Genomic DNA, 12,636 nt, shown 5'->3' on the forward strand with positions numbered 1-12,636 from the left:
ACCATTTTTTTTTTCGTCCAGTCATTGAAGCCCAAATTACGAATCCACTTTCAACGTAAGATTGACAGATCAATAAGTCAAAAGCTCTGGCGTTTTATACATTACTCTTCTTCCAGGTCCATCAACCACAATGGTTTCTAGAAAAGAGGGAAATATGGGAACACCTGTCACTTTGGTAATCCATTTAAAATTTAGGAACGCATTAACTTCTTTATTCCTTCAAAAGAAATTAAGAGGGGCTAACATGATTAAACGTGCGGATTCTCGATAAAAATCATTTGTTTTTTGTGTCGGTCATATCCTGAACCGGTAGTATGCCTCTTTCAAACCACTCATTTTAATAAAATGGTTTCTAGTCAATGATGAGAAGACAGCTGATCCACAGAGGCTCTGATAATATTTACTTATAATAACTTTAATCTCATATCAAATTATTACAAGTTCTTTTCAAAACATATCCGTTCTCTCTTTAGAATACATCGCCAGTATTATTTTTTTAGTTCTTCTACACGATTATGATTTTCTATTATATACAATATATGTCATTGTTTGCATTTTTTTAAATATTCTTATCTGTGCTAGTTTATTCGAATTCTAGATGAGGCATACGCAAACCATTTTATTCAATCTGTTGAGATATGAACAAATGCTTCTTCTAAGTGTAGGTTTGTGATGATCGACTAGCATGGCCAACGGAGTCTACGGAGGACAGTCGAGAATCACCTTGACGTCGTTGATGTTTTGTGTTTCTACCGTGTTTTATTTCTGATTACAAGTAATTCTGAACACTTTCACTGAAACCCTGGTTATGTTTTAATAGAAATAAATGTAAAGTTACACGTCTGATCCCATTTTATGCCAAGCAACACAACTTTTGCTTCTATATATAAGGCATCAGATTAGAGAATTTGGCAAACTGGTCCAATGATTTACCGCAGCTCTAAGGAAACTCATCAACACGTTAGGAATAATGTTGTATCATCTGCCATAGATATGTTAACCATATTACCTATATATATAAATTAACCATAGCATCCATAGATTAAAGTCAATAACATCATCCATACATATAAGTTGATAATATCATCCATAGATGTTATTCAATAATATAATCCATACATATATGTTGATAATATCATCCATAGATGTTATTCAATAATATAATCCATCCATATAAGTTAATCATACGTTCAGGCGTAAGCTTTGTACCTGCTGCCCCAATTGCATGATCGTAAGAGGCGACTAAATTTGGGATCTGATCTTTTCTCTTCTTTCTAAACAACTTTCAACTTCCTAATGTCTCCCTTGACAATGCCTCACTTTAGTTGAGCGTTCGCCCATATGAGGAAGGCTTTGGGTTCTGTCCCCTGGCCGAGACATTCCAGAGTCTGTAAAAATGGTAGTTTCTGCTCCTGCTTAACGCTCAGCAATTTAGGAGTGGGACGACTGGTTTGTCCGTTGTCAGTATAATATGACCGGGTGGGTGTCCTGCTGGGTGTCTTCGTCAGTATGTTTCAGTGAGGTAGCACTATAAAGATGGCATCAGTTCCGCGCTATCACAAGGAGACAAACACGAACATATCGCATACACTACACGCATTCATCTTGCACACAGGGGAGGCCGTCCTTAAATGACCATAGCTGTTGATAGGTCATTAAACAATACTAAACCAAACCAATCAATAGGTACAAGTTAATCATATCATCTTTAGACTCAAGTTAATCATAATATCCATAGATATAGGTTAATCATATCATCTATAGACTCAAGTTAATCATATCATCTATAGACTCAAGTTAATATTACCATCTATAGACTCAAGTTAATCATAATATCAATAGATATACGTTAATCATATTATCTATAGATATAGGTTAATCATATTATCCACAGATATCAGTTAATCATATCATCAATAGATATAAGTTGATCATATTATCCATAGATATAAGTTGATCATATTATCCATAGATATAAGTAAATCATATTATCCATAGATATAAGTTGATCATATTATCCATAGATATAAGTAAATCATATTATCCATAGATATAAGTTGATCATATTATCCATAGATATAAGTAAATCATATTATCCATAGATATAAGTTGATCATATTATCCATAGATATAAGTAAATCATATTATCCATAGATATAAGTTGATCATATTATCCATAGATATAAGTAAATCATATTATCCATAGATATAAGTTGATCATATTATCCATAGATATAAGTAAATCATATTATCCATAGATATAAGTTGATCATATTATCCATAGATATAAGTAAATCATATTATCCATAGATATAAGTAAATCATATTATCCATAGATATAAGTAAATCATATTATCCTTAGATATAAGTAAATTATATTATCCTTAGATATAAGTAAATAATATTATCCATAGATATAAGTTGATCATATTATCCATAGATATAAGTTGATCATATTATCCATAGATATAAGTAAATCATATTATCCATAGATATAAGTAAATCATATCATCCTTAGATGTAAGTAAATCATATTATCCATAGATATAAGTAAATCATATTATCCATAGATATAAGTAAATAATATTGTCCATAGATATAAGTAAATCATATTATCCATAGATATAAGTAAATTATATTATCCTTAGATGTAGGTTGATCATATTATCCACAGAGATAAGTTAAACGTACTATCGATATATATAAGGTAATAATATTGTCCATAGATATAAGTTTATCATAATATCCAAAAGAGTTTAGTTAATCGTTTTATCAACATATATAAGGTAATAATATTATCCACAGAGATAAGTAAATAATAATTTCCGTAGATGAAAGTTAATCATACAATCCAAGAGATATATTAGTAAGTTTATCATGTTATCGATAGATTTGAATTTACAATCATATCGACAATATTATCCAAAGACATCGTTTACCGCTTTAGGTACAAATATATACAGTCGTGACAGATCCAATACATATAATGAGTGTTCGCTGTTGATAATAAGGTATACATATTACGTATTTGTGTGGCCATCAGGGACATATGGTATCAGCATTAATATTTGGTTTTCTTAGAATCGCAATATGGTTTTGGAATAACAATGCCATGACTAATAAAGGTAAACTTCAATCCTGAAGATAGGCTTTTACCCAAATTACCTTTCTAAATGTTGTCATGACAACTGTCAATTCTTATTACAAATTATATATTTCACTCTATTTGGTAAAGAAATGCTACTGAATGGCCCTTCTCATTATATCTTTCGGTGTACAAGCCACTGGCATACCCTTACATAATCTGTACCATCTCAAATCTCCCTCCAACTGGTAGTAAAACAAACTCATCACCTTATAATTTGATTAATTTTTAACAGTGAACCATTATGACTGTTTGGAGCACTCTTGAGACCAGATTGGCCAGCTTCAGTGGCACATAAAACCGCGAGTGTTTTGTGTGTATATATTTTACTACCCTGACAAAATTACAGCTTTTAGCCTTTTCTAGTAAGAGTACATAGCAGGGTCAAGGTCACATGTCCCATTGGCAGTACTGTACTGGTGATGTCATTGTGTTTGTTGTGATTTAAATGTGTAATAAACCAAACACCTTCAAACTATTCTTGCAGATTATAATATCACTTTCAACATAATTCAATAAGTCTCTGATAATTCTACAAGCCCTATACTTACCACATGGAACAAGTGTACAACTTATATATTTAATACCAAGTCATGTGTTAAAATGGAAATGAAATTTCGGAATTTTTCGTTTGCAATGTCGGATTAAAACAGGAGGAAAATGTATCCCCTTTTTTGTTTTCCCTATACCTGAATGATCTTGATGATTTTTTAAACCAAAATGATGTCGCATATCTTAATGATGTAGAAAGACAAATTAACATTGGAATGTATCTTAAACTATTTGTAATACTGTATGCGGATGATACTGTGTTAATGGCTGAGACACCGGAAGGGTTACAACATGCCCTGAATGTGTTTCAAAACTATTGTAGAAGTTGGAAGTTGACTATTAATGTACAGAAAACGAAAGTCGTCATCTTTGAAACAATATGTGTTTAAATTGAATGAAGAAAATATCGAAGTCGAAAATTCTTATTCATATGTGGGCATATTATTTAATAGCAATGGTACATTTAGTAAAGCAAAAACAAAAATAACTGAACAAGCTTAAAAGGCACTATATGCATTGTACAAGAAAATAAGAAATAGTCCATTGTCTGTTGATTTGCAACTTAAGTTATTTGATTCTCTTGTTTCATCTATCCTATTGTATGCTTGTGAGCGATGGGGATTCGAAAACACTATTACCATAGAAAGAATGCATTTGCAATTTTGGAAAAAAAATCATGAATGTGAAAAATTCTACTCCGAATTACATGATTTATGGAGAAACCGGGAGATATCCTCTGGAAGTAGAAATCAAGACAAGAATGATCATGTTCTGGTTTAAGTTGTTAAATGGCGGGAGCAAGATATCTTGTCTGATATACAAAATGACATATGTTTTAGAATCAAATGAACAAATGCATTTTAAATGGAATGGTTACATACAAAATATATTAAACAAGTCAGGTTTTAGCAATTTGTGGATTTTTCAAAATACATGTACTATGAATAGAAATAATTTCAAAGCTATAGTTAAACAGCGGTTAAAAGATCAATTTATACAGAAATGGTTCCAAGAGATAGAAAACTCTTCTCGTGGTAAATTCTACACCATATTTAAGACAAACTTTCAGTATGAATCAAATCTAACAAAACTTAATGAAAAAGATAGGAAAATTATTTGTAAATTCCGGACGTCTAATTTAAATTTCCCAATAGAGACTGGACGCTTGAATGCAACTCCAAAATCAGATAGAATATGTCCTTCATGTCAAACAGGTATAGGTGATGAACCACATTATTTGTTTAAATGCCAAAATACTTATATATCATCAATAAGAAAACTATATATCCATAATTATTACACTACAAACCTCAGCAATTTTAAGCTTAAAGGAATGATTTCTATTTGTAATTTAAATGTTTTACCTAAAATAAGTCGTTTTCTAAAAAAACAATTAAGGCTTTAAGTGACATTAGATAAATGCAGTGCTATTATTCTATAGTATTATATATTTACATGTTATATACACAATCTGTACTCACTTTGCTATGTAATTGAAATGTTGATCTCGTGTAACACACCTCCTGTGTCATGAGTGTAAAAATAAAAATTGTCGTAAACTTGTATTATTTCTCAAAGCGAAATTCATTTCCCCTTCCACAATAAAACTATTTCTCCTTTGACCGACTTGTTGAGTGGAATTATGGCAACAAGCATAGCTAAGCCTACTTTGCGTTTTGCCTTTTAAACAAATCTGAATTATGTTATCATACTCATAATATTTTAACGCTTTAAAGACGAGTTTGAGATTATATATCGCAACATTTTCGCTGGTGTAAAAATCCAGTAGGAAAGAGTGAAACAAACAAAACAATGAACTCAAAATAAAGGAACACTTTTTATTACTTAATACAATTGAAAGAAAATTCGACAAACATTTACTGGCCATCTACCAAATCAGTTTCATATCGGCCTGTGGCGACTCCCGACTCTGTTTTAGGTAATCAGATGGGTGGGGTTGAATTGGCAAAACAATTGTATATATTTGCGTAACAAATGACTTGTACATTATACTGATATTTGCGTAACAAATGACTTGTACATTATACTGATATTTGCGTAACAAATGACTTGTACATTATACTGATATTTGCGTAACAAATGACTTGTACATTATACTGATATTTGCGTAACAAATGACTTGTACATTATACTGATATTTGCGTAACAAATGACTTGTACATTATACTGATATTTCGATGTTCATACTATTCAACAAATATAACAGACATTATTTTCCCCCATGCATGCATGCTTCTGAAACCTCGAATCACCACGTGACAAAACTATTTCGACGAGTATGATGCTAATGCAGCGTATTTGAATTACATTGACATTAAATCATAAAAGACACATCCGTAATTGTACATTGTTACGTTAAATGTCCATAAAATGACGATTTGGACAAAACGCATGCCAGGATGCCAAGAAATGAATCGTGCGACAAAACATATGTGTATGTATAATAAAACAGCGTTCTCTCTGAGTATTTCAAAACATATGTCGTGCGGGCTGTTTGTGTATGTATGTATAATAAAACAGCGTTCTCTCTGAATATTTCAAAACATATGTCGTGCGGCTGTTTGTGTATGTATGTCTAATAAAACAGCGTTCTCTGTGAATATTTCAAAACATATGTCGTGCGGGCTGTTTGTATATGTATGTATAATAAAACAGCGTTCTCTCTGAATATTTCAAATCATATGTCGTGCGGGCTGTTTGTGTATGTATGTATAATAAAACAGTATTCTCTCTGAATATTTCGAAACATTAGAAATAATGATTTAACTCGTGATTTCAAGGTAAATGTGTTTATTAAACGTTTTGCATTTTTATCTTACAAGTTACTTTACATTTTCCCATCCTATCACAATAGAACGGTTACCTGAGCTACTCAATATTTTATATCGTTTAGGGACTGAAGTTGCAGAATCAGTCTTCAAAAAGCATTTTTTTTTCAAGGCAATTATGAAGTTGACATTCCAAAATGAACTGTAGATGTTTCATTATATATATTGTTGTATTATGTAATATTATACATTTCTTTGATAAATCTGTCAATCTTAATGTTGTATACATTGACATGCATTCAATACCTATTATTACTGTAAACTTGATCATCTCATAACTTTACCAGATATAATTTAAACGTTTATATGACGTTGAGTGTACATGTGGGCAGAGGTATGTAAAATCCCGCACACGAGACACAACTGTGTGACGTCATCAGCATTCATCTGATGTGGCCGGAATTGATCAATGCTTACTAAAACCACAGGCTGTTACTTTTATTGAACCGGTCACACGTTAATATGTCCTGAAAATGAAAATGAAATCCATGTCCGCAGATCGGACTAATTTATTAAATAATTTTGAACCATTTTGAACCATTCGCAGGAAATTGCTCTAAACATAATGTCAGGTTATGAACACCAGCTCAGCACAGTTAGATTTATTATAGATCGTTCCGCCAATTATTCTATTGACACGTACTCTCAATGAAATTATCACCTTATTAACTGACCAAAAAAGAAAACTATCTTAAAATCTCAGCAAGGACTAATGTATGTAAATATTTCCAATAACAAGCTGTTTGAGTCTTTTAACACATTTCACTCCAGTGATCTCGATTCTAGGTCAAGGTCATTCCTTCACACAAGCATAAACATCAATACCCTAGGCATCTTGGATCGTTTAAATCAAAAAGTTAAGTCGGATAGACGGACGATGGAATCCGTACCATCTAATAAGCTCGCATGGACCTTCGAGCCGGATGAGCTAATAAAGATGGAAATGTGTCTTTTAAACATAATTGATATTATGCAACAGTGCTCCGTTCAAATACTGTATTCAAGATGGGCTACGAGCAACATGAAATAAGTCTGAACGAACTTTGTTGCATATTACCATTAGTGTGAAAATTATGCATTTTAATACTTATTTAATAGAAATTTTAAACAAGGTCTTTTCCTAATGAAAGTTTTAGGTTGTGATTTTTGTTTTTGTTTTTCTATGTTATATAATTGAAATAATTTAATGAATTGATGGAGCACTATCGCATTTAATACGTTATCGTAATCTTGCGTAAAATTGAATACGGTACAATTTGGACAAATTTATTTGTCCGAAAAAAAAGAGAAAATAAAAAAAACCCACGTATGTCATATTTTTCATTCATCTAATTATCAGCAAATATAGTAATATCACTGAATTTCAATTTTTGATTATGATATAAATATAAATGTCAAATTAAAAAGATTTAACAGACGATAGAACCATAATAAAGATTAAATGCAATCTCAATGAAGGCTCCGCCTCCGTCATGATAATCAACCAACTACTACTATACAGCTAGGGCAATGCTGATATTTTAGTTTGAGAGCAACAATGTAACAAATCAAGTTGTCCCTCCACCTCAAACTGTTTGAATCTTTTCAAACCTTAAAAAAATATCCATGAAACAATGTTTCAATCTTTAAAAGCACAAAATGACATGCATACCAATGTAAAATGATTTATGTGTGCAGTACATGGCCAAGGCTAGTAAGGCTTGTAATGTATCTTCTTTGGCTAAGCAATACCTGTACATGATAATCTTATTGAGCTCCCCCTATTTTGCAAAAAAATAAAAAATCTTCAGATATATGTACAAGCACTTTTTCAATTTTTCAAAATAATTTCATGGTTTTAAGTACAAGAGCTCCAAGAGGGATCTTGGGGCCCACCACTTTTCTCTGAGATTGATAGTCATGTCAACAGTTAAAGCATATATTGAAACTTTTGCTCAAATCTTCTTTATACTACATTGTCCTTTCGATGTGAGATGGTCATCTGTAAAATATAGGCCAAGTGAATATTTGATTTCCGGCAGCCGTTATATTCTGATCAAAATGAAGCAAACGAAGCCAGGAAGCTGGACCAAGACGAACCTTCTAGTAAAATAATGAAAAAAATAGAGAAAAAAACCTCTCTAGGACTTGCTCAGAAGTGCGATAACAAGCTAGAACTGTCGGACAGGAAGCTGGCTGCCAGACGGTCATCTTTTTCTTCCGAACAGTTATTGGACAAGGGAACCAACTTTCATATAAAATTTGAAAAAATATCTTTCCAGTAAATATTTAGAAAAAGCGCTAACAACGTTACAGAGTCAACAGCTTACACAGTTAAGTACCAAGGAAAAGCTCAATATGAAATCTGAGGAAGAATTGTATTGTACTTATTGAGAAATAGCAATAACAAACTTTAACTTTCTACATCCTTGCAAATGGCTGTCAGGCAGACATCCTTTTCTTTCTTCGGATAAATATCAAATGAAACATAAGAAAAAGGATCAAGGGAATTTACATATGAAATTAGAGAAAGATCTGTTCAGAACATATTGAACACGACTCGGCGATAACAAACTTGAACGGTCAAAATAGATCGGGTTTTCAAATCAGTTTCAAAATGAAACATCACAACTCAAGACCAATGGTCTACCTACGTTTGAAGTTTTAGAAAGATTTGTCTATTACTTGAGACATAACAATAACGATAACAAGAATTGTTTTCAAAAATTGAAGCCAAATGGATGGACGGACAACGTAACACAGAAGAAAGGCAATTTGAACAGATGGGCTAAAAAGACATACTTTAAATTTAAATTCCATGATCATCTTCTGAAACTGCTAGAATCGTCCGCTTTTTTGTCACTGGAAGCAGATGTAACTTCGGTATGGATTCTTCCTTGTACCATAATGTAATCCAAATGTTTGTGATTGTGTAAACCCTCGTTGTTCATTAAACTGAGAGATGCGCTACTTCTGTAGGGGTTCCCGACAGTTTCATTAGAATGTTCTTCATTTTTAACATCTAATAAAGTTGTAACTACAGTATTATTCCTCATTGTACCATCGTAAATATGTTATCCTTGTGTGATATTTTATTGTCTATTACCTGTCCATTACTACTATAATTCTTCAGTGTTTCCTTACTTGATAAGGTGTTACTTCTATAAAAAGTCCTCGCTGTTTCAATACCTGATAAAGATGTTGCTTCTTAACTATTATCCACTATTCCATTTCCCGATAAATATGCTACGTCTGTAAGAATTCCCCACCGATTCATTATTAAAGATCTGCTATCAGAATTCCCCATTGTACAATTCTACACCGATTGTTTGCCTGATAATGACATTTCTTTTGTACAGATTACATTGAGCCATTACCTGGGATCAACTTCAAATAAATTTCTTTCGTCCTATATTACCTCGGATCAACTTCAATTAATTTCTGTCGTCCTAATATATGTCCTGGTTTATAGCCTATCCACCATACATACATTGATTGACCTTTCCAACTTCACTTTCTGTCTCCTCACTCATAAAATTAAGGATACTGGTCGCGGTTGTGGCTATCGTGTTTGTTCACTCCAAACTTTACATTTCGGTGATCTTTCGATCCAACTTGCCCCCGGAACTAATTAAACGAGGGATAGGAGTACCCTTGGTCATCGTCATCATCCGTCCAAACCGGCTCCTGTTTGATGAAGTTCCCATCATTACCATCCTCTTGCATTTCTTCGCTCCAGTATTCTGACGATTCCTTCATTAGCTGACGCCTGGATCGTTTATAGTTCGCGTCGTGTTGGCGGACTTGTTCACGCTTCTGTTCACTCATTCTTGCACGGTACTTTCTTTTCTCTTCCCGCCAAAACTCCCGCTGGCGCTCTTTGAGTAGCGTCTCCACGACTGGTTGGTTGACGTTGACCAGTCCGTGGGGAAGCATTTGCTGTAACATGTCTGGACGATTGGCTGTACTCTGCTGGTCACTAGGGCTAAGCAGAGATGTACTTACCCCTGTCTCACTGCCAGGTGTTCGTATCCCCGAGCCAAGGCCTTCGTACGACCTCATCCCCGACGGCGACATGTCATCCCCGTACCCCTCGTGTGTCGGACTTAGCGGCAGCATACCTTCAGAGTCTCCTAAACTGGATGTCTGTCCACCTAGGCCGGCTGCCTGAGCACCGAGACCAGCGAGAGCAAGGTTTAGAAGTCGTCTTTTCCGTCTCAGTTTGGCCATCTCACTTGCGCGTCGTCGCTGATCATCAGTCATCTTTTTACGGGCCTCTCTTTTTCTCTCAGCCTCCTTTTTCTTATAGTTGACCCATGCCTCGGGATCCTCCTTTAGTTTTTCTCGGTACTGTTGGACCCTTGCGTGTGGAGACAGACACTTCAGAGATGATGTGGAACCATGGGACTGCTGAGGGTTGTAAGACATATTACATGTCATCGAAATAGGGAACGTCTGTGACGTCGTGTTCTCGGAGCTTCCCATGCTGATAGTGAACTGAACCTGAGGATAGAAAAAATTACATTAGAAAAGAAAAAAGTTTCATCTAAAAATGCCACATAATGTGCATCCATAATGAAGAATAAAATTTCAATAGTTTCAATACAGATATCAATATTGTCCTGTTCGTTTGGATGGGCATGAATCAAAGAACAGTAAGTGGAAGAAAACATTGCATACAGGATAAATATGTGATCCCTAACGAGGCTTGGTGATATTACCTACAACAATCAGTGAGAGGAAACAGTGACAACTTCACCGACTGTAGTCTGGAATGTTGGTAAATAAAAACACATATGGGTATACATATTGTCATTCAGAGTGTATGACGTCAGAATGTTTTTTTGCACCAGACTAACTCACCCCAGGGGGTGACAAGGTGAGCGGACTTGTGCTATCTAATAAGGCTTGGTAGGAGGCACTGCATGGAGAGAAAATTATGCAATCAAAAGAGGCATGGTACAAGTACTTTTATCAACCTTTGAGAGAAACATTGATATCTATATTTCGTTTTCTTGCAAAGTTAATTTCATTACTCAAAGTAACAAAAAAAATATTAAGTAAAGTTTCAACAATATCTGAAAGTAATTGCCATTTAAAGAGATACAATGTAACTATGATTGGTGCTTTTCTTAGACAACAAGGTTTGATGTTAGCTGTAATAGTCTTTGACAGGAAACACTGACTTCAGTGTGGTTTATACCAAGACGTGGTGATGTTACTCGAAGCTTCAACATTCTTTGAGGAGAAAAACAATCTACAGGGAATCATGCCATCTCTAAAGGAGCCTGGACCTGTTATTTTCAATATATTTAGAGATGAACTATGAAATATTTTGAGGAACTGTGAAATATAGGACTTGGTGATGTAATATTCCACAATCTTTAGGAGGAAACACCATTTAAAGAGATAAATGTGTGACGCTACATATTCTGTTAATAACAAGGATTGATGTTAGTCGCATTACTGTGTACCAGGAACTTTTCGTTGCTGTTTAATTGTTACCTTTTCCACCCTCCGTAATGAGGGCGAATTCATCATTACAGAGAACATAATTAAACAGCATAGTGACATCAAATATGAATGACAAAATTATCATTGGGTGAAAATTGAAAACATGGGTGAAGGGCGAAAATTTGACTGGGTGAAAATCTCCCGGTATACTGTCGTCTTTGATAGGAAACACTGGCGGAAGTATGGTTTACAAGAGGACTTAGTGGCGTTACAAAATACTTCGACATTCTTTGAGAAGAAAAACACTCTACAGGGAACCATGCCATCTACATATGGAGCTTGGACCTGGTATTGTCAATTACCTTGGAGAAGAACGGTGAAATGAAATATTGATATTTCAATTTATTACCTTAGAGAGGAATCGTGAAATGTAATATTGATATTTCAAAAACTTTTGAGCGGAACGGTGAAATGTTATATTGATATTTTAATAACCTTAGAGTGGAACGGTGAAATGTAATATTGATATTTCAATAACCTTAGAGGGGAACAGTGAAATGATATTTATTTTGATATTTCAATAACCTTAGAGAGGAATTGTGAAATGTGATATTGATATTTCAATAACCTTAGAGGGGAACGGTGAAATGTAATATT

General features: G+C 33.8%; 1 protein-coding gene across 1 annotated transcript in view; it reads right to left on the minus strand.

The window, feature by feature from the left end:
• Nucleotides 1–6,491: 6,491 nt before the first annotated feature.
• The window catches only part of LOC110466609 (zinc finger and BTB domain-containing protein 17-like), a 147,837-nt gene continuing 141,692 nt past the window's right edge, over nt 6,492–12,636 (minus strand). Inside the window, exon 3 of the mRNA XM_021523249.1 lies at nt 6,492–11,028. Coding sequence (XP_021378924.1) covers nt 10,153–11,028 — 876 coding nt within the window. The 3' untranslated portion in view covers nt 6,492–10,152. The remainder of the gene's footprint in view (nt 11,029–12,636) is intronic.

Source organism: Mizuhopecten yessoensis, unplaced genomic scaffold (genome assembly GCF_002113885.1).
Source record: "Mizuhopecten yessoensis strain PY_sf001 unplaced genomic scaffold, ASM211388v2 scaffold1689, whole genome shotgun sequence".
Lineage (NCBI taxonomy): Eukaryota > Metazoa > Mollusca > Bivalvia > Pectinida > Pectinidae > Mizuhopecten > Mizuhopecten yessoensis.